Source organism: Acanthaster planci, linkage group LG04, assembly GCF_054643075.1.
Source record: "Acanthaster planci isolate LZ-2023a linkage group LG04, COTS_SCS, whole genome shotgun sequence".
NCBI lineage: Eukaryota > Metazoa > Echinodermata > Asteroidea > Valvatida > Acanthasteridae > Acanthaster > Acanthaster planci.
In genome coordinates this window covers 4,469,696-4,496,343 of record NC_141780.1, presented here as the reverse complement: position 1 = coordinate 4,496,343, position 26,648 = coordinate 4,469,696, and the positions used below count along the sequence as shown (strand labels likewise).

Below are 26,648 nucleotides of genomic sequence, written 5' to 3'. Positions count from 1 at the left end.
TGTTTCAATATCATTTTGATTGTACCGTTTTGACTTTTTCCAAATGTATCTGGATTTCTAAGTTTGATTTTTCCTGAGACCATTTTTAAAACGTGGGTGCACTGATGTTTGTGCAAAGCAGCCAGTCACGAGCGCGGGCGTTTTTATATGACGATTAAACTATTTGTGAGCTGCTCTGGGTGGACTATTAAGGGAAAAAATAATCGAAATCGCCGGAAACGATACTTCCTGAAATCCTTTGAAAATGTGATACGATTTCCCACCCTACAAATCTTCTTATTTTTTCTCCCACGGTATAATTTGTGATACGGTTAAACAACTTCAGGCAAAGACGCTCGTTGAAATTCTGCTAACCAAGGGCACAATATTTCTCCTCGGTAATTTCCCTCAACACTTTCTTTCTCCCAGTTCAGTTCAAATTTTTCTTACCCCTAGATCCTATTTATGTGAATTGTTTGTCTGCCTTTCTTTGGGCGCCAGGATTGTCATAATTTGTGGAGGCCTCTAGTGATACTTACTGCAACGGCACCAAAATAATTCATCGGCAGTGGTTTGCACTGCAGCAGGCCAGGCTGGCCCCGTGGGTGGGTGGGTGGGTGGTTGGAGAAATAACGGCGCGCAACTACGGCCCAAGTGTTATAGCAAGCTTCAACCATACCGTAAGGGTAGACCCTATATTCTCTAGGTATCTTGCATATTTTACAATGACCTGAATTTTGTTAATCCCTTTTAAAAAATACTCTTCAGAGAATGCATAAATTATTTCTGACTTTTATTCTTGGTCAGTGTTACAAGGTCCCTCCAACCTACTTGGTTACGACTGTAGCTATATACAGTATAAATGTCTATGAGCCACAAGCTAGCGGTCAAACTCATTTCCTAGGTGCACGTGTTACTGCAGGTCGTAGCCAACTAATTCGAACGCAGCATAATACATGACTTGTACTGAATTTGTTAGGAGCAAATTTATCAATTTTACTCCTTAAAACTGGCGCCATTGATAAGCAAGAAATAACGCGCGGTGCAGAATTGATAAATGGGAGAACCAATTTTGATTCAATTGAAGAGATAAATTCATTTATTAAACTTAACATTTCTGAAATCCAATATATAAAAAGCAACAGTTTGCCCGTAGTACTTTTCCGTATACAATTATGCAAACTATACAGGCCTATTGTAAAAACAAGATGATGACGTGGCTGTTCCAGAAATCTCAGGGTCAAATTTCAAATCTCTCGACATAACATCTGACATACAGATGGATGATGAGATGTATATAAACGGAACCATTAAGGAAGATAAAGTTGAAGCAACGTCTTGAAAAAGTACTGTTGCGTGATGTGGGGACACTAGGCCACCGACTTTGAATGTCTGAGCACCCCATCGATGATTTCATTTGTCAGGAAACATCCACCCTCCTGAATGAATGAGTTCCGGATGAAGAACCTTGTCTCAGACGAAAGACAACCCTGGGAGTTGTACAATGAGTCTTCTCTTCGAAGAAAAAAAAAGCACATAGGAAAACAATGGATGCTTCCTGTCCGCGCTAGTCGATGTTTTCTTAAAATACGCCCTTCAAAGTGTCAATGGTCAGTCTGTGGGAGGGTGTTATTCCATAGGAACAAAGGGAAACACAATGCCTTGTCCTCTTGAAGCAGTAGGATCCTTATTCACGGCGCCAGACTATTTGGGGTTCCAAACCTCATCACTGATCAGTACACTAGTCATGCGTACTATCACTAGGAGTTCGTTTTTTTTCATGGAGTCGAAACATCACACTTCATCGAAGATGCCAAGGAAATCAACGATTGCAGGTAACTTGAGGATGCCGCTCTCTCTGACACCTGTCGCAGGCAGACAGGGGATGAGGCGCGTCGATGATGGCGAAGATGAGATCCCGCTGCTGTTGATGATGCAGGCTTTTTCCGTTTTTTACCGCCTCGCTGACAAGGAGGATTCACTTGACAACTTGAAGAAAAAATGTGGGCAGATTCTCGACTGAAGACAGCCCGTAAAGGTTTCTCTCATCACGGCCGGGGAAGGACCCTGCATGCAGTCATCTGCCGCCTTCGAGGACTCTTTTTCGACCCACTAAATCCAACGGTCGTTACTGAGAGACGCACCAGAGAGACAGCTAATATCTCTCAACAGATGATGACTGGTTGGAACAACACGAGTTTTCTATCATTAAACCGCTTCCATCCTTCGCACAAACGCGACGAAACCTTCAAGCTCCTTTTGCAAGGACACCCTACGACGATTCCTTTGTCTCACATGACATAAACAAATCAAGTAAAGCAAGTTATGAGTCTAATTCAACATGCACCAGGCCCACCGTCTCCTCTTTGCTTGCAATCCGAATTCAATAAAAGCTTGCCCGGGGGGTTTGAGTTGCATGTGAGCTTCCCCCCCCCCTTTAGTGTCAATTAATAATTTCGTGGACTCTGGTTTTCAGAGACTGAGCACAAATTGCGACACGAAAATCTCAGCCCAAATGAAAACAAGGTTGAACAGGGCTTTGCAGGAAGTCTTGATACGCGGTACATTGCAAAGCCGAAGCCGTGGACAGCAAAGCAAATTTACATGTATATAGATACTCCAGCGAATTAGATTTCAGAGATGAGCCACATAATATGCAAAAACTGCTCATGATTCACACCTATTGCAGTCAGTCCAAAAAAAAGTCCACTGAAATTTTCACTGAGTGTTGCTCGGGGGACCGGGAAACTGCAAATCCTCTTACACAATAGACAGATTGAGGAGCCTGTAAGTTAGGATTCAGAGAAAATTGCGTGACTCAGGCTATAGGCTACCTCTAACCACACACCGATGTAACCTGCAAATCAAAAAGTTGCAAAATTTACATTCAAACATGCAGACTTAAAACTTTGCCGTGGGAACGAGGCATGATCACATTTAAACAGTTTAATATTTAATTCGAATCGGCCGGCCCTGTTGCATGCAGCGTGACTCATGCAGCGACTCATAAATAATCAAATCTTGCACGGCCAGGAAACGTTTCTGAGATGAAAAAAATCTCAAAGAGGGAAATAGCATCACCGTAAACCACAGGGAATTAGGGGATAATTCTTGCAAATGAAAGTTATTTTGAAACGCAAATCCGGGTGCAACGTATGACTCATGGCATGGTGAGGAGAACAGTCCAGACGAACGTTTTAAACAGACGCAAATGGCGCAATACATTGCAATAAAATAGGAACATCATTTATCAGGTTGAAAGATGAAAAAACGAATGAAATCCGTGACAGTACGGTCTGATTTCGGCTTGCGACCATAAGTCAATGCCGTGCAATCGCGATGAGCATGTGAACTTGCTGAGAGAGAATAGTCATGCTCAGCAAAAAAAACGTTTCCCAACTCAAATGCTACAGGATGGTATTGCTCGTGACTGGTATGAAGCTGGGGGGTTTTTTTCCCCTCAGCCCGAAGGGACACCTTACAATGTTTTCCAATTCAGGAACTCCACGAAGTTGGACCAAGGACAGAAACACAATGACTAATGCCTATTTCGTCTAGCGAAGGAGAACTGCAGGAAGGAGAATGTTGGGGTTTGCCACAGTTTTAAGGGAGGAGTCCGCAGGCCAATTTCCAGCCTGTTGTGCCGCTCCCTATAGAGGTAGTTTTTAGTTAGAATGAAAAGTGGCGGTAAGATAATGACTGCATCTTCCCTTTTTTGCGGTATTTTTCAACTTTGAAGGCAATAATCTGATTTTAAAGAGTCAGTTATAAACCTGGGGTAATGTCATTTGTGGGATGACAAACTGATTGGCTCATTTGACCGATTGATCGATTTATTAAATAATTTGTAAATATCACTCACAGATTAACTGGTAGACTAACTGATTCGTCGATTTGATTAATTCTTGATCTAGGTATATTTTATGTATCTACGATTGGAGACAGATTTTTTAAAATTAATATCAGCTTATGGGATAAATATTATGAAAAAACAAAAACAAAAATCCCAACAAGTGGATGGCCCTTTACGTTTCTGGTAAGTCAGTAATTGCCGACATAATGAATGAGTTCGGATTTCTCCCGGCTCTATAGGGACATTTTTCACCAAAGCCCGCGCGAGTTTCAAGGATGCAGAAGGTGTTTATAATGGCACGTTAGCGTAATCGGCGGTGTCTTTTGGGTTGAGATGAGTGATCTGTGGGCCCTGGGCGACCCGGCGATTTCCAACGAGGCATTTATAGTTTATACCAACACTATCTACACCAGCTGCGCGCGGGGAATGGTTCGAGAAACTTAGCGGAGCGCGGGCCAACGACACCGAGTGAACCGCGCGGGTCCCTGCGGGGATTTGAGCCGAACAAACCCCGCTCGCAACGCCGGGCTTTACTTCAGCCATTGATACAATAAAGTTTGCGTAAACGGCGGAGATTCCTTTTTCTTTCTTTCTTTCTTTCTTTCTTCCCCTACTTTCCCCCCTTTGCCCAACCTTTCAACCAACGGCGTGGTCCACTGGGGATCGATTCCCCGCTGAAAATAGCCCCCGTCACTTCGGCTGGAGCATTGAAGGCAGGCTTAGCGAAAGGTACATTGTGCGCAGCGCAAATAATGCCCAAGACCCCTTTGTGCTGTTGCAGGGAACGATCTAAAAGTGACCAGCCAGCACCGGTTGCCCTGTCAAAACTGTTCAGGATCAAACCATCACGATGTAACAGAGAATTAGAGAGACTCAGCTCGGTGTGTTTGGACGTCTGCATTGGGATGCATTGGGAAAGCCCACAGATTTGATAATACCGGTGATGTTTGAAGCAGAGCATTAATCTGTGCTATAACTAGTTGTTTTGTTTGTATAATTTCTGTAATTATGCATTGTGGCAAAACTACCACTATACATAGATGTCATTGTTCTTTTAAAAAGTCTCGTATAAATTGTAACGAAATCTCCATATAACGGTACACAGGTTGTGAAATATGATAAGAAGTGTATGCGGTGTGCGGCACCGAGCTTACAGTCCTGATCGAGTATTGTACAATGTAAGATCACAACATTCCGTACGAGAGAAAATGCGTCGGTTATAAAGGCAGAGTTGATGACAAGTATGGCGATCGAAAGATAGCTCCGTCAACAGCCTGGAATCAAGTCTAGTCAAGGTTATGCAGATATATTACCAGACAAAGTAAACGGTGAAGGACATTTAATTTTCATATTTAGCTTGCAGGAATGTAATTTGAAGTCAGTTTTGGCGCAGGTGAGGTCGCTTGTGGGCACAGTGTGTCGCCTCGGTCGGGGGCCGACTGCACTCCTCAATCCGATTTCGTGTTGGGTTTCCCTCACAAGGGAACGCGTGAAACACGGCGATATGGGGAGCGAATGGCACGTCGCGTTCCTGTGGCGAGAGAACGGCCCAAAACGCGGTCCGCATTATCATGACATAATTTCCATGTAGCCTGATGAATGGGACACAATAACAAACGAATTACTCGCCATAGAAGCCACAATGGCGTCTTATTAGCAAGTTTATCCACCGTGAAATAAGTATCGCGGCCCCGCCCACGGTACAGGGGTTCGGTAGCTGCAGATTTGGCGGGATTGTTCCCCAGACAAAGAGACACTGAAAAATGGCAGACGCCCAGCGGTGTGATAAAAACCGGCGAACAATAGCGGTCCGGCTTTTCAACTTGATTTCGGAAATGCGTTTCCACTCCAAATTCGCTCGCTTTGAAGATTAATCCGACAGATTACTGGAAACTTTATGAAAATAATTTCTTCTGCAAGTGAAACCCTTTTCATATCGCTATAACAGTGCATTTGGTATAAGCAGAAAGTGTTGATGACTTCTGACAAGTAAAGCTTATTCAAGTATCAGCAATCATGAAAATGTAATGTGGCGGCAGTTGGGGTGTATTCTTACATTTCATAATGTTACAACTTGTATTGAAAAATACCGCGCACGAATGGGAAAATGTTCATTAACCCTAACAGTCCTGAACCCTTACATTTTTATATGATTTTGCGCACACCTTAGGGAGTTAGGGTTAACAAAGTGTGCAATGTAATTGACTTTCATCGAAACAAGGCACCCTCAAAAAATCTCTCAAAAGACTCCAAACAGGCCATTTTTGTTTCTGCGTTGCAGACGTCGAGTGAACCGAACACCAACTCCGAGTGCACATTGTTTGGGGGGAAATCTAATATTTCTTTGTTGCTGACAAGTGCTGTCGACGGTCCAAACTATACACACAGCGATTCACGGGCGCTGAAACCCGAGGCGACACCCACCTCTGGTGTTTCACGAATTAGGTGCAGCACAATGGACACGGGCCGATCTCGTTACGCGGCCGGCTTCATGAATATTCCAAGACGGCATTGCAGGAATATTTTTCCTCTCTCGCGTCTCGCCAGCACAGTGTTTTAATGCGAAACTTGAATATCGCTTGCCGACAGAGACAGATTTCGAACTGATAAAAAATCTGAATAGTCAGATTTGCGACATTAACCAATCACTTGTCGGATTACATTTGCCGTCAACTTGTCTCTTGTTGAGCTTCGACAGCTAGTTCAAGTTAGCGGGCTCCCCTAAATGCTGCGCCTGATCGACAAGGGTGTTAAACTTCCAAAATGGAAGGCCCTGGACAGGGGTGGCAACCCGTCTGAGAGCGTGAACCCCCTCTAGGACATGAGCCACCTCTAAGGATGTTATTTCACCCTTAAAAGAACGTCAGTTTCACCCAATGATGTCAGCCCCCTTCAAGGATGTGAACCCTCTCCAAAGGTGCAACCCCCCCCCACCCCAAGAGAGTGAGACTCCTCCAAGAGAACCCTCTGTTACAGAAAAAATACAACCCCCATGCAAGATCCTTGACACAGACAGACAATGTTAACTTTCGGGCGGCCCTTTCAAGGTTGCAGAAGACCTCTAAAGGAATCCATCCAAGCGAGTATTAAAGCCCCCCCCCCAGGATGTTCATGTATATACCCTCAGTCTTGGTAAGTTGACCTTCTCTGGGTAAAGGCAGAGTTGAATCCAAGCTGCCAGCGCTTCTCCAAGGGTATACGTGGGCCCAACAGAATGGTGGGCGTGTACCAAATAGGGGTATCTTCAAGATTTGTACTTTGTGGATCTCCTTAATTAAGAAAACCTTCCTCACAAACATCCCTTGTTATTTCGTCGGTCCTAAGCCCATTTCATGACACAGTGTTAGCCATGGTATACCTTTTGAACAAAGCTTATGGACTTCCTGGGGGGGAGGGGGTGAGACACCACAGCAGTCCAGGGTGCGATTCAGTACCAAAAGTACAAGGAGGGTGGGCATACCCAAGGAAGGCTTAGGTAGGATAGTGCTTCTTGGAACCCAACACACGACTCCACAGATATCATTTACACGTGGGAACCGCAAACCACCTGCGCACTGCCAAGTTTGAAACTCGAAACTAATAAGACCCTATACCTCGGCCCAACCTTACCAGTGTGGGTACTTGTAAGGTTGGGCCAAATCCTTCCACGGGTCAGTACAGGTGCACTCACCGATCGCAGTGACGCGGCCGAAGACGGACCCCGTCTCGGCCGTGCTGCAGTTCCAGCGGCGGTTGCTGAACTGGTAGCGGCACTCCTCAATGCCCATGCGGGCCCCCTCGCCGATCGGGCCCATGTGGTCCTGGAAGAGCTGGCACAGCTTCTGCTGGCCGGAGGACAGGCCCGGCAGCTCGGCGCACAGGGGCTGGGTGCCCAGGATGTATAGCTCCGGGCTGCTCAACGTCTCGAACTGGTGGAGAATCCGCGAGTCGACACCTAGGTTCCTGAAGACGTCAAGAAAAGGAGTGAAAGGAATGAAATCTCTCGTCTATACCTTGAAAGGAAAAACTCACAGATAAAAGAATGTAGTTTACTTGCAACAGAACAAGAACGTACTTTTGGAATGTCAAAATAAATCAGGTGCCACAGTCAGATCCTTAACAGACTTTTTGTTCAATAGTGGACCCCATCTTGATCAAATAAGCGTGTCAACTGGCTGCATTCACACCAACAGCGCCCTCATTTATCGAGTAAGTGGTTTAAACATCACGGGCTAGACCGCTGCACACATTTTAAAATGTTGAAACCAGGTACATTTACATGTACATTCGTGACATAGGGCCTTTAACTGGAGACTTCTCTGGAAATTGTTAGCTTGAAAACGGGCCCAAAAGGCTAACTGACATTTTATGAACGATGTAATTTTTGCCCAGGCAAGGACTGTTTGGGTGCACATTCCAGGCGCGCGTAGCCATGTGTTTTACGTCCTAATCTCACGCAATCCTCTTGTTTGTTGTGCTTACCGCTGCCATCCATAATTCAAGGCAAACACACGGGGCCCAGTCAAGGCTGAATACCACTGGCTAACACCATTCAAAACACCCTATCATATCATGTTCGCGGACAACAAATCGCTTGCTCACGGAAATCAAGACCTTCAGGTGACGAGCAGGTTACATTTCTTTACATTTTCAAACCGTTTTTCTGTTTTTTTTAACTTCACCTGAAAAATAGCTCTGGTTTAGGGGTAGTATCTTGTTCAAAAACAAGAAAAATCATTTTGTGGTAGTGTAGTAAACCCAAACTGAATTGAATAAAAACATTTTGAACTTTACAAATCATCTGCCATTCAATGATTAAAAAGAACAGAGAAGTTTGGGATTCGACGTGGAAAACAAAGACGAAAAACATTCTTTCCCTTTCTATGGAAAAATAGTGTTCCTTGAACACAAAAAAGGTGTAAATATTGGTCACAAAGCAAATTGGTTCAGTGTTTGAATCTGGGGGATAAGTGGCCATTAACGTGGAGTATTTTGATGTTTTCATGACAGGAAGACGCTACTGTTTGTCCCTATAAAGTGAAGTGATATTTAACCGATCACAAAACATGGCTTACAATAATTGACAGGGAAAGAATTTCACCACACAATGCGTTGTTGGCGGTTGTTCCTTGGCACGGAGGATTTCGAGAAATGTGGAAGCCCCTCCGGGGGGAAACGAGGCTAGAGCAAACATCGCGCCGTCCATAGCGGGCGGCCAGAAACATCTCCTCAGTTGGGGCTTGTGGCACACTCGTCCTGGTCAACACTTCAGCTCACCCGGCCACAAAAGGAGGAGACAATTGCACAGATAATATGGGGGAGGGCAATCGCCACTTTACCGTGTCCACAAATGTTTGTAAGCTCGCCGGGCGGGTATGGTAATCCTGAATACCAGGGCGGGATGATCGCCGAGAGAGGATTCGTCTCCTCTACCTACATCATCGACGAGTAACTTCACGTCTTGGCGCTGTCATCTTCCATTCATCGTCGGTTCATCCTTGAGGGGTTAAACACGTCTGAAATGAATGGAGGACCTCTCGACGGCGTGGATCTGATTACTGGCCCGATAAAAAGGGTACAAGTGGGCACTTTGCATGTGCCTCAGTTTGGATTGTGCTCGCTTTTATCTTTGTTGAAAACAAACAAAAGGAAATTCTCCAGAATTTAGTCGTGATGGTGCGATGGAGAGTCACTGTAATAGTCGAACCGGTCCCATATAACGTCAACTCAAAAGAAACCACAAGAACTGAGACCACATTTTGAGTTGTTATTTCACACTTTCGGTGAAGTGCATCACGTGAGGAAATAACCCCACAACACAATGAGATGATCGGCAAAAAACTCCAATTCGCAGATACACGTCTCTCGCTATTCGCATGTACATGTACATGTGCATACAGACGTATCGTGCTTGCGTCAAGGGCAAACAGTCGCAATGTTATAACTCCGAACATTTATGTTTCCGGGGAGCGTGGCGCCGATTGATTTGTGGTGAACTCGGACCATTTTGAAGGCCAGGTCCCTTGGATATTTGATAAGATGAATCGACCGTTCTGTCAACACAGCATTCCAAACCAATGGGACAAAACGTTGAAAACTTTTTTTAACCGCATGTATATGACCACTCCGAATTACCTTGGGATTGGTACTAATATGCTCAAATCTTGACATTTTAGTGCAGTTCCATGTCAAAGACAAACGGGGAACTGTTTCTTTTTCAAATTCCCATTATAGTTTTACTCATTCTTAATTATAATATTAATGTTTATTGGACACTACTGTCCAAAATATTTTTTTAAGACAATGTTATTTTGGCAGACGGGTAGTTGAATTTATTTGAGGTAGGCTTCATCTGAACATCTCGGTTTCATTCTGTTTTCTGCCTACAAAGTAAAACACAATTGGGGAAGCTGACCGAAGAATATCACATTTGACTCACTTCTGAAAAAGTCACCACTTATCATGATCTCTGGCAAGTCCACGCGATAATAAAGAGCATTCTGCCCGCCCCCATCGCCGTAATGGTTAGACTGTGGGGAAAAAATCTCACTCGACGGACCAATCCCCGCAATTACGGAGTCAACAATGGTGCTTGATGATCCCATTAAGTCGATACCCGTATCATCGTCCAAGTTACCTTCCCCCCCACAAGGCTCCCCCTTCCCCCCTTGAGCTCGCTGAAAAAAAGTAGCAGCATCCTCTCACTAGTGAATACTGTACCGATGCCCGAAAGGCTCCGAATGTTTCACGCTTGGCCGGACTGAGAATGCGAGCATCCGATGACACACACAGCAATATCTGTAATGTGTACGCTACTGGTCGTGCCTTATTCTTTTATCATTTTTTTTTTAATTCTATGTAATTTTTGTCTGCCCTCGATCTCCCATATCAAAAACATGGTTTGTGCAATGTTTCCAGAGAGGAAATTTTCACGAGGGAACGATCGAGGAGCTCGGTGATTCTTTCACATGCCAGCCGATGTTCAGAGAATCAATAAGCAACTGACATTCTTTGGTCATCTCTCTCTGTTCTTTGTTGCAACCGCCAAGGCCTCTTCAATACGCTCAGGTCGGAGTTGAATTTTGTTGGGGTCGCTTCACTTGAAGAACTTCGATCCACGTCGCCCAAAGAAGGGTCTTCTGCCTGCGTTTGCTTGTTCGCCTGATATTTCTTTGAAATCAGAGCAGTAACAAATTGGCTTGCTGTCATTACTGCTGGTTTTCCCAGCATACCCAGCAAGTTTCCAAACAAGCAAATAAAGTTGTTTTTATCTTAAAGTATCCTCGCCTATTTCTAAGCATCCGCACTCCGGGACATTGTACAGTGACTTAATCACCACAGAACTGAACATTTTAATAACGTCTGGTTGCATTCTTACAATCTCATAAACGATGTTTGACTGCGTCAAGGGTAAAGTGGGGGAGTGTTATAGGTTTAATGAACTTTAACTGGACTTACCACCACGTAACATCTTGAGCGTAGCTGACAGCAACGACGATGCTGAGTATCCACGCATTCCTCATCGCAGTGAGCCGTGTTGTGCTCGCGATAAACTGCCGGTCGCCCCGGCAGTGGCCACCCGTCAACATGGCGTTGCTCCCGGTGGTAAACGGCCTCCGTGGGCGCGATGGATTTCTGGCCGGGAAGGGAAAACTCGGGGTAGCAATCTACCGATGTCTACCTGCGGTGCTGTCCTTGTTTCAGTGTGGAGCGACTCTCTCTCAAGTCTTGGCTCGAGCTGTTCTCGGCGGACAAAACGCGCCTTGTTCGTAATATTATTCCAAGCCGTCCGCGTCTGTTTTCAGACGGCGCAGTGTGTCGGCTGGTGCGTGCTCCCCTGACATCTACGGACGGGACCGCGCTGTGTAACTTGCCTGGATAGGCGGGCGATATCTTATCACCCCCTTGCTCCCACAAACGACACCAAGACCTCTGGCTGAACAAAGGAAAAGAGTGACGTCACCAAGTTAGAGGTGTGAGATCAGGGGGAAGGAAGGCACAAAAATAACAGACCTGGCATTACCCCTGCAGTTATTGTGGCAGCGAACAATGCCTCAGCTATGGGTGGTGGTGCCATGGATAGGGCAGCTCGAGTAGCCGTGGCGAAATATTAGGGAAGCAACATGTCAACAGAACAAAAAACATGCATACACATATAACATTTCAAAGTTGCAGGAACATTAAACTCAGGTCGCTACACGAACGACGCGGCAAATATAGGGGGAAAAATGAGCACCTGTGAAGTGTATGTTTGTTCACCGGCTGATGTAATGTGATTAACACACAAGTCATCGCTCAGGGTTCCCACGGAATGCTTTTGAGCTCCACCGCGGATATACGACGTTTGGAGCGCCGGTCTAAAAAAAAAAAAACCGAAAATCCCCCGGCGACAGACAGGGGGCTCTGGGCCGTGAACCAACCGACCTGGTCTTAACAGCGCTGTGTAACGGATGGATTACAGAATGATGAACTATGTGCGGAAACTCTCCCAACTCTGCAAAACAGCCGGTGCCGGTTCGGTATTGTCGGCGGCTAATTGTGATCCGCACGAGCAGTGATCGCTCAGCCACTCTCCCAGATTCCTGATTGGACGGGGACGAGTGGCTTGCTGTGCTGCGCGCGCATTGTTAATTGTAACTTGAGCCCTTCCTCAAATAAGGTGGAGGGCAGATTATGTTGCGCCACCCTACTGGTATTTCTCGCTCACGGGTTTCTACAATTTCCTAAAAGTTCAAGAGCTACCAAAATATTCCCCTGTTGGGTATATGGGGCGGTTTCATGCAACCAAATTCGGGAAAAAAGACAAAAAGAAAATAGCAAAACCGAGAGTATAAGAATGTCCTTTACCGCCCTCAAAAGAAAAGATTATTTTTAAATTAAAAATGTGTTAGAGAAGTTGCAACACGAACATTTTGTGGCACTTTCTGATAACCCAACATGGAGCCAAGTTGGAATTCCTACTGGACATGCGCATAATACGAGTTGACCATATTTACTTTGTAACAAGACGGATAGCCGAATCCACACTGTGCAATTTTCAACCGATAAAAATGAAGACAGAAACGTTAAACCGCGAAGCTGTGAAAAACAAAATCGAAATTTTACTTGAAAACAATTTTTTTCTGTGATTTCTTCCGCACCTGTAGGGTTTTCAGCGAATAATGTATGGAGAGATTTTTTCCTGAAAGGCAAATCGTCAAATTTTGATGTGTACGAGCATGTACGAGCGTGTACAGGCACGAAGTTGAAAACTTGTATATTGCTTCCTAAAAATACGAGATTTACAGAATCGCTCTTCGTTCGTTTGCGTACACATAGTCAAAGCCAGCTCTGTCCGCTAAGGTCCGCTCAAACACGGCTCATTGTCTGTCCTTACTCTACATTCCGATTAGAGCGCAGTGCGCACAGAACAAATTGAAGACTGTAACATTTTGCACTGCACTGTACTGGCAATATAATCATTTAGCACAGGTTTAATACATATATATGTACATGCCTTCCACAAGTGGGATTAGCTGGATAGATGCAATGGCTCCCAGGCTATCTCTTTTCATTATTTACACAAGAAATTAGTTCCAGTTGAATTCAGTACAGGGGGGGGAACTCTCTGAGCCACTTTGTAGGCCGTAAATCACAATAATGACCGCACAAAGCAGGGAGTTATAATACAACCCCGTGCATGCAAGATTTTGCAACCACGACGACAGCGGTTTCCTGGACGACAAGGTGAGAAAATATAGAGTGGATATCCACAAGCTGGGAAATTACAGGAAATTGGAAGCCTTTAAAAATCCAGGACTGGTTAATTAGCCAGTTTATCCCTTTTTATTCGATGACAAATTATCGAGCGAAACTCGTTATAGGCCTACATCCTCGGCAGTCTTATCGGCGCGCTCAGTACACAAACGCGTTCGCGCAAGCAGAAAATATCGCCCCCGTATATAATGATCGTCTTGATTGCATGCCGATTGTACGGGACTTGCGACTGAAGCCATAAAACGCTTTAATTCCTTCCTTCTGTTCCCCCACTCTTCTCCCGGCATTGAATCGGCCATGTTGGACAATCGCTGGTCTCCTTGGTGCCCTGCCATTGTGGGCACCTGCCCCGCAGTGTGTATCGGCTTAAATAGCAATACAAACACCAATTTGTGGGCATAAAGACGATTGGCAAAATGGCAACCCTAGCGGTGTTCGCTCGCGGACTCCTACCTCCATACAAAACACACAGGATTTCGTCATGTGCCGCTAGAATTATTCTGCCCAATGTTCGACCGGTTATGTTCAACCATATTGCTCTATGGTTCAACTTGAGGACTGTGGATGCCCAGTCAGAAATCACTACAGAAATGCCCATAATATAGTGCTTTGTTGCACGACATTCGTGTTTGCAATATCTAGGCCTAGCTGGCAACACTGGTGACAATTTAGGGCTGTTTTTCCATTTCCAGATTATGCACAGAATTCGTGTGTCTGCAGTCGAAACTGCCACAAGATAAACTTCAGGACCCAAGATACCAAAATTTGGTGACAAGTTGATTCAAAGTTAGTTTTGGGTAGGCCTAATACTTTTCAATGCAAAGACTGCTCTTGCCACGATGATGATACATGTACCTACATGAGACGAGGTAGACAAATTTTGAGAAGGGGCCGATGATTTGACCACTACTGCTGCGGTCAATTTGCGAAAATTCCCGACCGACCGAAGGGACAGAGATCGGGGTGACACTCGAGACGGCACAACCGCTGACGGGCATTACGGAATATTATGGTAACAGTGTTTGCCAGGGTGTACAGTTCGCGCATTCTGGTTACCGAATAAACCTTGCGTTAGGCTAATGGCGGCCCTGATTGGGCTGTGCAGCTGCCAGATTATGAGGCGACCTCTGTAAACCGGTTCGTGTTACCAGCGGCCCCGGGCAGTTTATTAGCCGGGGAGAACGGGTTTGCTGAAGTCATCATAACTTTGATGTCTTGATCCCGATGAACAAATAAACAGTCTGAAACAAAATAGCAACGGCTCTCAGTCACCGAAATCATAGTAACGAAAAGTGAAACCAGACATCCCAAAGAATGGCAACGAAAGCCGCATAAAGTACTTCATACTAATTAGTGTCCTGACGCGCTCTAAGTTCCGCGAGTGCGTGCACGATGGTGTCGTATTTGGTATCCTACACCTGCATCAGGGCTCAACGAATAGTAAGCTATTCACAACGCACGGTGCTTTTTAACATTTTTGTTCAAGAGTAGGCCTACCTGTCATATGCACGAGTGTCCTTGGACAGGGCAGTAGGAACGAGCGAATGTACGTCGATGAGGCAGTCGGTGCCTCGTTTGTCAGCGATGGCGCCCTCGAGCGGCGCCAATTAATACAACATTATCCGAAGCGATTTAAGACAAAGACGTAATTCCGTTTATAGATAATATAATTGTAGATATGATTGACCTTCAACAAAGGTAAGCCAACGCGACTGGCCAGCTGCCCTCCTAGAACCCGCCTGGAGCCGCACAGGTAAATTAATTAATCAATTACAAAATTAAGGTCAGATGCATCTGGCTAGGTGCAACGGAAAAACACGTCCGTAGCCTGCAGGCGCAATACACAATGCAATGGAACACAAAACTGTGCACCAGAATTGCTATGGCAGGGTCAAATGATGCACCGTTGAACTTGAAATTAAGCTGACGCCACTATTTTATACCGTTGTAATCAGTAGAAATAATCATACATGCCGTCCGTGGAAAAGCAATTTCCAACCTCAGTGAATCTCACCAGATTTGAATTGTCGACGAGCGTTATTACAGCCCATGCATGTGTTCGGCTCATTATGTCAAGACGAGACGCCGATTAAACGGCAATCAGCGAGACCTGGGTGGCGGATGTGATGGGGGCAACGCCACCTGAAGCCCCACGACCGGATGATCATAACGTAGGCTGTCCTCCAAATTTATCCGACAGGTCACGCTATAGGCGACCGTCTCGGAACAGAAGTTCCACTGAGGCAGCCCGGAAATCAAATCGTAGTAGTAAATAGTACAGACAGGGCTGACAGGCAGGCAGGCTCCTCGCCAAAACCAGACTCTTTCCACAGCCTAGGTGCCGGCCAATCCAGGATGTTGTTAATAACGCACGCACTCAATAATTCCGTCAGTAATCCATTAAATTTTATTCCAATGATGGGCGCCTTCTAATGGACCAGTCACGGTGAGGCAGAAATGTACAAGCAAATTTCCTGCCGATCTTCGCGCTTGCTAGGTGTGAAGTGACTGTCACTAAGCGTGAAATGAACGGTGTCGACATGTCAGTGCTGGTGGTTATCTGAGAATGATTACTCCCAATTATGTCCAATATCCTGTCAGTGGTTCGACAACGGCTCGATAAATACTTTTCTTCTGAAACTGGACACACTTAAAAAGACAAAGTGTTGGAACAGGGCGACGCTGGGAGGTCACTTGCGGGTGTCCAGGTGCAGCGCGTGCCCGCTCTGGTTCACGCACGTATGGTGCAAAATGCGCAAGATCGATTTCCATCTGAATGTGCACAAACCTTTTGGCGGCCGCCCCTCCCCCGCCAGCACGCAACAGCAATAAGACCTCTTTCCTTGTCACCGTGGTGGGGGTGCTCGTGCGGTGGCGCACCCAAGGAGGGATTTGAACCCCCCCCCCCGAGGTTTTCAATTTTGCCGGCAAAAAGAACCCACCAAAATGCACCCAACAGAACTGCCCTGTACGCCGTTCTCTTCTTGATCCCAGGGCCTAACTTTAACCGCAGCGAACGTGCTCTTGCCGCAAGGCATAATCCATCTAAATCTATGTTGAGATCTGTCTATATAGTTGTTTGCTTTGTGTTGCTTAGGAAATTACACATTATCCAGAATGCAGACCTCTTGCAATTTCTTCCCCGAACAAAAAGTAACCATTCTAACATGCACACGAGCAGCATTAAATTATGTTAAAAACAAACAAGTGAGAGAATACACTAAAGCAGAAGTGTTTTAATATTGACCGATTATAGCGACTGCTTGAGCAGGTGACAATCTTAGTAAAAGGAGCATATACCTAGCACATTTCTTTGCGTGTATCGGATACAGAAACACATTTTCTTGCCAAACATGCGAGACGTGCGGATGGTGAGCACTTCGCAGTTTGATTCCAGAAGGGAAAGTCTGTCAACACCTTTGAACGTCACAATGACGCTACGGTTGATTGGCAGCTGTTGTAAACTGGCTAACAAAGAAATCTCACCTCAATCCGGTAAACAAGCAATTTCTTTCGACCAGGAAAGGAAATTGTTACAATCGAGGAAAGAAAGCGGGGACAAATCTAACGGCGGGTTCGCCACAAGAAAGAATAACACTCACGGTTGAACGAACTCCCAATTAGTATGGAGTTTCCCCGTAATGGGTGCAGTGGAGCAAAAGTACTGTGGAGGTGTTATATTCTGGGAACGTTTTGGCACCAATCTGGGGGCTTTAGGAAAATGCAAAGCCTGCCTGCTGTGTAAAAAATGAATTAAATTCCATACTACGACTGCTTACAGCTTTTCGCCAGCATCAGTACTCTTGAACTCAACTTTATTTTCCGCGACGGTGAATAAAACTATAAGAACACAAAATGTGTTCACTACTGTAGAATTTTTAATAAGTTGTTTTAAAATTCTATTCGTGAAAATATTTTCTAATACAACCGATCAAGGTGGTTGTTATGAAAGCAAGACAATGCGTCCTTTTTCATTAAAAGAAATTAACTATTATTTATAGTGTGAATTCGAAGCAGACAGTAAAAAGTACGGTAAGAGGAGTCATTATGAGAGACCCTTATAAGTACTCGTCACTTGACTCATGCACCGAAAAACGTAAAAAGGTGTTTATTTTACAAAATCTAAAACGTTGCCCATGATTTCATTTTGACGAATCGGTGCACGAGGCCTTTCAATTAACGGCCCGGGGAACATAGCACGGCACGATTTGGCCGCAATAAAACCAGCACAGGATATTGTTGGTGAAATATTACTAAGTTTAGCGCTGTTACAGATCGGGTGGCAAGGTTTTGCTTTGTTCGTTTGATGCTTTTCACGCTTTTCCAAGTTGTAGTTGTTAGGATAAAATTAACCACAGACAGATAGTGCAGCCTCCTCCCCCAAAAAAGATAAACGAAAAGGGTGGTTTTGGTCCACAGCAATCATGTTATGTTAAACATAATCGCCAGAACTAGCAAGATCTACAACATGTGCTCGTTTCAACAAACCAAACTGGTTCGTTGGGGGAAATTTGAACGACCATCCGCCCGTGCAGAAGTGCCCCCTCAATCGTCAAGAAGAGATAAGCGGGCAAGACGACCAGTTTACCGCTTGACCGATTCGATGACGCCCTCACTGCGGTGTCCCCCGTCACTCAGGCGCGCATTCCTAGGCTTGACAAGCAGGTGATTTTGGTTACCAGTGCACTCCCATTGGCTGATGAGAAGGCATTCAATGTGTATCTCTTTGTTCACGCGCGCGGGGACACCGTAGTGTTGGCTCCTGATTCTTGTCACCGGATCGGTCTTTAGCTTTCACTCCCTGGTGATTCCCATTAGGATAGGAGATCAGTGACATTCCTCGGAAAAAAATGTTCAAAAGTATCGGGGCCCATCACAGATATCAGATGAGTAGACCTCACAAGAACAGTTTTATATCGCTTGATATCTGAGGGTCCAAGACACGTCGCGTTGTTATTAAAAGGGCGCCATCTCTTGTTCACGCGCGGAGTCTTTGCTTCGACTAAATACCAAAGTTCGTGATTCGGCCGTTGGCGGCGCTACACTGTAGTAGCGGACAGTACATCTCGCGGCTCGTTTGCCACAGATTTGACATGAGCAATCCACTGGGCAACCGCAATCTGACAAGAATTTACCAACACCATCAGTCTGTGTTAACTTCAAAGGCTTTTCGTTATCCTTCCCAGGAGACGGAAAGCAAACGTTTGAACAGTGACAACATTACATGTGCTGAGGTTCGCGAGCTGTCATTGACCGTGCACACTGATTGTGTTCGAAGACGGAAAAAAATTACCTACATCCCGCTATCCCTATCCACCCCAAACATGGTTTCACACAAAAGTCTCGAGAGACGTCCAACTTCAAAGTTGAACAACTAGTTTTCCCGCTTTGTGCTTTTTAAGACAGGTGCTGAGGTCTGTGTCCTGGAAATCGCATCGCAATAGATGTGTTTTGAGACCTGTTTACGTTTAAACAATTATGTGTGACAAAACATAGTCCTAAAATGTTACAGGTCAGGTTTCTCGTGTGTGCCAGCATATATGGAATACTTGATTGTTCGCCCAAATATCAATTCAACACGGCAAATACGCAATCGGCTTACGCCCTCTATCGAAAAAAAAATTGGTAAAAGATTAACATAACAAAAGAGATTGATCGAGCAGTTTGTCGAGAATAGAAAAGTTTCACGGCACAATTTTGAAACTTTGAACCCATGAAGAATGTCCCGGTGTATTTCTTTGTTTATGTCACTTAAAATTAAGCAGAACAGTTCTGCAAGAATGTGTCTAATCTGGTTACATGATGCTCGTGATCCAACTGCGAGGGATGATCTAAATTTAAGGCCAGTTCATACTTGACGCGAAAGGGGACACAAACGCGAATTTGTGATGTCAGATCAAACCTTTGTGTTACGAATTCTCAAACGTTGAACAAATATCAACTCCAGTGAAATTTTGCTGCAAATCTTTCGTGGCGTCAAATTTGCTTCACTTTTACATTCGCCTGAAGTATGAATCGGCCTTTACTCTTATATTAGATGTCGTTTACCAGAATATTCGCCTGAAGTATGAATCGGCCTTTACTCTTATATTAGATGTCGTTTACCAGAATAAAAATGCTATCTACTAGCACTTGAATATCGTTGTTCATTCAAATGGAAAGTATGAATTTTATTACTTTTTCCTGTACACAAAATGGCGAAAAAAGGTGAAACGATTGAAACGTCGGAGTCCCAAACGCTGCGTTACGCACTTTATGGCTTAAATTGTGATGAAAGATGGCGCCCATAATCCGGTCTAATGACCCGACCTATATTCGGTGAACTGTGTGAGCAAGCCACACCTGACTGACACTGTGCACTCCCCACCTTAATTAACCTCTTGCGTGAATTATCGCCATCTCGTCCCAAGGATTTTTGGCAGTGGCCGCGACTAATCTCCGGGGTATCAAGGATGACTTTGCTGTCCGTGTGTGCTCACGTTGTGCGGTGGGGGTGAGAGGTTACTTGCCGAGAGCTCACCCACGCGCTACACTGACATGTCCGTCAAACCACTAACCGGTGTGCCGGCGTACAGTCACCCAGACTGGCAAGCCCTCGAGTGTACCAGTGATTTTCACAACCGGTAATCCAGATTACTTTGCATCGGCAAAGATCTCGTCAGTGATAGGGTATCAACGGCTATCAACAACGAGAACAACGGCTTCGTTACTTATAGCTACGCAGCTAACTCCTTACTCCATCAACGCACATTTTGGACATCTTCTACCACAAACATCCGCCAACCTCGTTATGGGACATGGACACTAATCTTAAGCCAGGCAATGCATCCAACGAAAAGGAAATTTGCCTGGGAACTCCATCGACCGCTGTAAAACCATACACACAAAATAGACTGAACAAGAACAGACTGCTCAAGTTTACACAGATGAGTGGTAAGGGAAAGCGTTGACGGTATGACCGATATCTTACATTAATTAAAACCCGTGAATACCGTAACAGCTCTGCGTCCTTTCTCAATGGTAACAGGAAGACTCATAGCAGTTCTCAACGGCGGTAAACAGTTTGTAATGTGATCGCTGACAAGTCAGAACGCGCTGCCTTTTGCTCTGTAAGTTCATGCAACCTACAAGTGTGCATAGGCGGGCCCTTAACAGGTGGCGACTCCATGCCGTCAAGGAGTTCGTTTGCTACTAACCACGCCGTTCGCAGTACTCTCATACCTGAATGTACACGGAACGGCACAGAATACAAGACTTGCAAGAGAGGATAGATGGTCCTCATTTTGCAAACTGGCCCATTCTTTGGCAAAGTTTTGAAAGAACCCATCAGAAGGACAAAGTGAAGTTCTCGGTGTAGCCACAACTATTGATTGGCGCTGGCGTGAATATTGAAGTCAACTTGACCCTGTGCCAAAGGTCACTTTAAAATAGAAAGTTCCAGTGGCCTTTGGTCCAAATTTGAAGGGCACAGGTGGGATTCGACTGTCACCAACTATGCCAAGTGTTTTGTCTTGATACAAATCACTCGGAGGGGACACGTCATAATGTAGGTTGCTACGAAAGAAAACAGTCTGAGGCCAAAATTAGAATATGTGTCACGTTATCATCTTTCGAAATAATCGCAGGAAACAGGTAGGCTTGAAAACACACCAATCAATCATTCGTACTCTATATTCCTCATGTGGCAGTGCTGTACCCACACCAGATAAACTTCACTAGATTTATTCAGAACTTCGGATCTGTTTCCTTTCACCTCCCCGTGCAGGCTGTCATGCCATTTCGTATCTCGGATTTGTGATGGTTTGTTTTGAATTCATTTATTTTTTGATAGATGAAGTAATGAATAAAGACCTTTGGAAGTACAGTGCCATGGACCACCAGCCATGAAGTATTCTGCATAAAGACTTGAGTTGAGAATTAAACGAGACTTAACCCGAGGTGTTTCAGAATACAGACGTGATTTCAAATTGTTAGGCTATAAAAAAGAAGCAGAATGGGTATTAAACTAAATGCTCTTTATGGAGTTGATTTCATCATCCCTTTTTGTCTTATCTAGCGGAATTGTTGAGGTGAAACGAGACATGTATATCAAAACTGTTCAGGTGCAATATACATGTACAACTGTGTCTCACCGAAACAACGAGAAAACGATGCAAGCGGCGTCAATGAATGTGGTGTTTTACAGTCCCAAACACTAGCCGTTTGTAACGTCTACCCCAATCAACTCTGATTGTTAGACGGCATCTGAATTGGGTCTCGAGTGAGGCGACTTGAAGGAAACGCCTCATCCATCCCCTGTGAAGAGTGGAGCGTATGTAAACTGTCATTCGAAATTGACTTGATCAGGCCATTCCAAAATTTACGGTAGGCTTGATTAATACATCATACAGGACCGTATGCAAAGTGACTGATTTGTGATGACCGCCACAGTCTCCAGAAATTGGGGGGGGGTCGCAAAGTTAACATGCGTATATATGATGATGCCAGTGGGCATGTCAGGGTACATGACGACGCCTGGCCCCCCCTCCCCCTGCAAAAAATACCCCTCTGGTAATTACTCATCGGTGTTACAGCTTCCTGTGGTAGACACAGCGGAATAGGGAAAGATCCAGGCCCCTTGATTCGGTGTTTCCCGCTGGATGGAGTGGAGGGGAGGAGGGTATGTAACGCATCCCCTCAACCTAGAGGTGGGATGCTGCGCCAGCTATAGTTTGTTTATAATCCCTGCATCAAGATTATGGACCGGCTGTGAACATTTCAGATGTCCCCCTGTTTCAAGTGTCGCATTAGCTACGCCTTAACACGTAATACGGTAATCCACGTGGATATTGCGGATTAACATACGGTAGATGGCTGCGCGCGTTTCCCTTTCCGCGTCCCCGTTTTTCCCCCCCGACCTGCAGCGCGTGCGCTCCGATAAGCCACTTCCGAGTTAAATTCGAATGAAATCTGGTACACTGTGTCATATAATTGCACAGAAACGTAACGATTTGAATTCCCCAGACTAAAGACACTGTTGCTATACCTCGTGATTCGGGGAAAGCTTTTGCATAGCGACCATCATCTCTGGAATGGACTGGTTCCTTTGTGCCGTTCTTATGTGTATTGTTGCAAGGCGTCTCTTATGTAACTAAGCAAAAGCTTGCCCCGAATCGTGAGGTATAGCAACAGGGGTTTCAGTATGGAGAATTCAAGTCTTGCTATGTTCATGTGAATTTGAAGAACTCAGTGTACCAGATTTTATTCAAATTTAACTCGCAAATTGCTTAATGACTAATATGCTGGGGGAACCGAAAAGACTACCAAATTGAAACAGGTCAAAACATGACATTTGAAAATCACCACAGGAGCCAACACCTCGACACGAATAAGACATTATGAAATTCATACCACAAAGTTGCTAACTTATAACGTTTTCCCAGTACCGGTACATAAGCTAAGTCCAACTCAGTTGGACTCGACCCTGCGTGTATACAGAGCCCCTTTAAAATCTTCAATCACAGTATTCAAGTATGATGTACATGTATGCCCAATGAATTCGCCAGTACTCCGTATAAGCAACACCCCTCGCAAGCCCAAGTTATAGACAGCTAATGCTTCATGGACCAATACAGACCAAGAAAGAACAGCAATATTGAACCACCGGTGGTGTACTTGTATTGAGTTGCCTTGGTTTACAGGAAACACACAAGATCGTTTTGTTGAAGGTCTCGTCAACATCTTCCACATCGTGCTTACGGTCAAAAATGCTGGTCGACGTTCACCACGTATAACCTACGCGGATATCCGATCAAGTGGTAAACGTGCAGGGTAAGACAGCAGTAATCCGTTTCTAGCAGGTCAGAAGCCAGTCAGTCTCACTGAACGAATCGTGGAAAAGACAGTGAACGATATTTCACAAAGGCCAGGTCATTCGGGAACTGCGGCAGTAAACTTCGCCAAGTTAAGACTCACAACTCTGGAATGAAAGGTTCTATAAGGCTATTCGTCTCCGTGACGTTTATATACGGTCGCCATAACATGAGGGCGCGAGCACATTATATATGGGGTGCGGACTGGTACATAAACTCCCATAGCCAACAGTGATAAATACCTGAACTTCAAAAAATGCTGAAAAATACTCCCAAGTTTCTCAGGCGTTTTTTTCGAATTTCCATCCATTTTTTTCCACAGAAGTGCACCTTTAAAATAAAAGCAGTCGTGAATCGACGCCTAAATTTCTCGAAAAATAGACAGATTCGGGCACACATTTCTTCCAGATCTCTCTCAGACACAAACTGGCATTCGTTTTGGTCGCCTAAACCTGTCTTTTCTACAAATCTCCAAGTTCATGGGCCACAAGATGCTCTATTTTGTAGAGAAGTTGAGTTCATACAGTTCGTGATTTGACCGGCGCAGGCAAGTTTCGGCCTATATACCGGCCTGCATCTTTTGGGTTGGTTCAATAGCGCCCTCCCACTGTAACCGGAACTAGGGCTAACAGGTATAATGACGATTCTTCACTGCAGTTTTGCGTGTCCAAAATATTTAGAGAAAAATGCAAAAATTGAAAGTGCTACTTAAGTTATTTAGAGACAAATGAAAAATTGAAAGGGTTAGGGCCTAATTCAATTGACCTTTTCACAGAGCAAGGGTGTGAGACAAAGTGTGTTTGGCGTATACGTGAGGGCTGATGCCAGCTACAGGAAAGGAAGGGTTGGGCACAATTCGCAATTATTAATTCAATGCATTGACCACGAGCGGCCAACAGATCCCAGAGCCGGAGCGACCGGCCTTCAGCTCAATACCCATTTTTTTTTTTTTATGCCTGCGGTGCAGGCGTTGGCGTGGAGCCTTATAATAGTGCAAAGAGAGTTCGGACAGCGGGAAGGAGGGGGATATCGAAAGGTCGGGGGATCAAGTGGTGACCTCGTCAGACATCCGGACTTAAGCCTGGGTCTGTGTTTTAGATTGATGGTCTGCCCCCTCCCCTTCCAAGACGGCCAACATCATGCAGGTCAACGGTTGCCCGAGGCTTTCCATGCCGTTGATATAATATTATGCAGTTCAATTTTTCTCGCTAGGGGAAATATTGGGAGTTTAATTTCATCATATGAATTCATTGGTTTTATGACTAGGAAATAAACTAAGACTGAATAAGTTAATTTCGAATCAGGTTCAGTGCAAATTCGACTGCACAATGGAGCTGCTTATGGATGATATTTTCGACAATTACTTTTAAGCATAACAACCAGTTTTGAACAACACCTTTCACATCTGTTGTTCTCATTCCTGCTCTTATGAATGGCCCCACGTGCCAGATAAAAATGTTATTTTTTTTGGCGATCGGATTGGCTTTGGAGCTGGATCCTTGCTCTCTGGGTAGACTGATCATTCTCCATAAGCACGCATGCAGTCGAGAGCCAAGTCAGAACCGGCTGAGGATATTTTTCTCGGCCTCTCGCGGTATAAGATGGCGGAGGATTCTAGGTCTACACATCTAGCTCAAACAAGGGACGTATCACGTTTACCAGCTGAACTCGGCAGGACAGACTTCTGGACGGAGCAAGCATTACAGTCTATGCGGGCAGGAAGGGGAGGAATAGCCCGGCTGCAGATCAGAGTAGTACTGGCTGGCTGAGTGCGAGCATGGGGAAGATGTTAGTTTGGGAAATTGATGACAAAACAATCCAACCGAAACTTGAAGGGCGACGACTTCAGGAATGGAAATGAGCTTCGAATGATAGTTCACCCAACCTGTGATTATTATACGATCCCTGCCTGACGGATATCTTTCACATATTACAGAACAGTGCTCATATGAATGTCGATGTCATCTCCCGGATATTCCTGCATAAAAACGATTGCTCGAGCAGAAAAAAAACTGCGATTAGATGCTCGATGAAAATAATGCGTTGAGAGACAAGAAAAGCCGAATCTTCCAATTCTTGGAAAATGTCTTGCGCTACTTTGGTTCAAAACGACAGATACATTGCTCATGCATTATCTCACTGGTTCCTACGGTGCAAGTTTTCGCAGGTTCAAGCACACGATTCTCATGGCATCATTACAGAGGTCCTACCCCTCTGCTCGGTTACACGAACCTTGTGTGAGCCACTACAAGTAAAATAAAAACTTGCAAGCCGGGAACTTTTTCAAGCACAAGCGAGCATCTGGAAAACATTAAGAAATTTCTAACGTTTGCGACGAAAAGCACCCCATGAAGTTGGGTCAGTGGTCTACATCTTGCAGAAGTAGCTCCGAGGACCATCGTCAAGTTTTGCTCGTCTCCCATGTCTAAAAGTATGGCCACCAAGCTTTAAAGTCTGGTTGCCGAGTTTAACTGTTAGATCATGAAAATGTGCAATGTTGATGAAAACGTTGTCTATATAAATGCGTAGATTTGCTTTCAAAATCCAAAGATAAAAAATAAACAAAAAACGAAAAACGCACTAGATTTTTGACAGCGTCTCTATCTAAAGTGGACCACTTCCCGCCAAGTTTTGGGGTCAGTTCTCACCACGTTTAATATTTCAACTACAACCATGAGAACACTAGTACTGAGTCTGTAAACGTACGTGTAAATTAGTCGTGCTTTCAGTATTACAAGAGTCGCCTCACGGTCAACAAAAGTAACTTTGATGGTCGTTCACTGTTCAAAATCTGAGCAGAGACCGAATGGAACACCATGCATGCCGGGCAGATTGGCTGTCCATTGCTGGAAACGCTCGTGCTACAGGCCACACATTTTGCCGAGGATTTCAAAGAAGTTAGTCGAGCCAGCCACAAATCGATTTATTCAGGATAGTTCAATATAAAGCGTGGCCCTTTAACATTCTGGAATAACGCTTTGTCGGGACATGTCATTTGTTTTTAAGGAACATCCAATTTCCTGCAAGGTATAATCGAATTTAAGGTGAATTCATAATTCGTATAAATGAGCAAGAGGTCTAATGACGCTTATCAAAATGACTATCTGCGCATCAGGCCGACCTTGACATACACCGTTACTTTCAATCAGGAAGTTGCATGTGTCAATCGAGGTACTCATTCGCGTTTGGAAAGACCATAGAGGACTCCTCCATGGAAAGGCATGTCATCA

General features: G+C 44.9%; 1 protein-coding gene across 1 annotated transcript in view; it reads right to left on the bottom strand.

Annotated features, from left to right (window-relative positions):
• The window catches only part of LOC110974216 (protein Wnt-5b-like), a 93,325-nt gene that overhangs the window by 20,267 nt on the left and 46,410 nt on the right, over positions 1–26,648 (bottom strand). The window contains 2 exon segments of the mRNA XM_022225685.2: positions 7,503–7,774; positions 11,270–11,747. Coding sequence (XP_022081377.2) covers positions 7,503–7,774; positions 11,270–11,400 — 403 coding nt within the window. The 5' untranslated portion in view covers positions 11,401–11,747.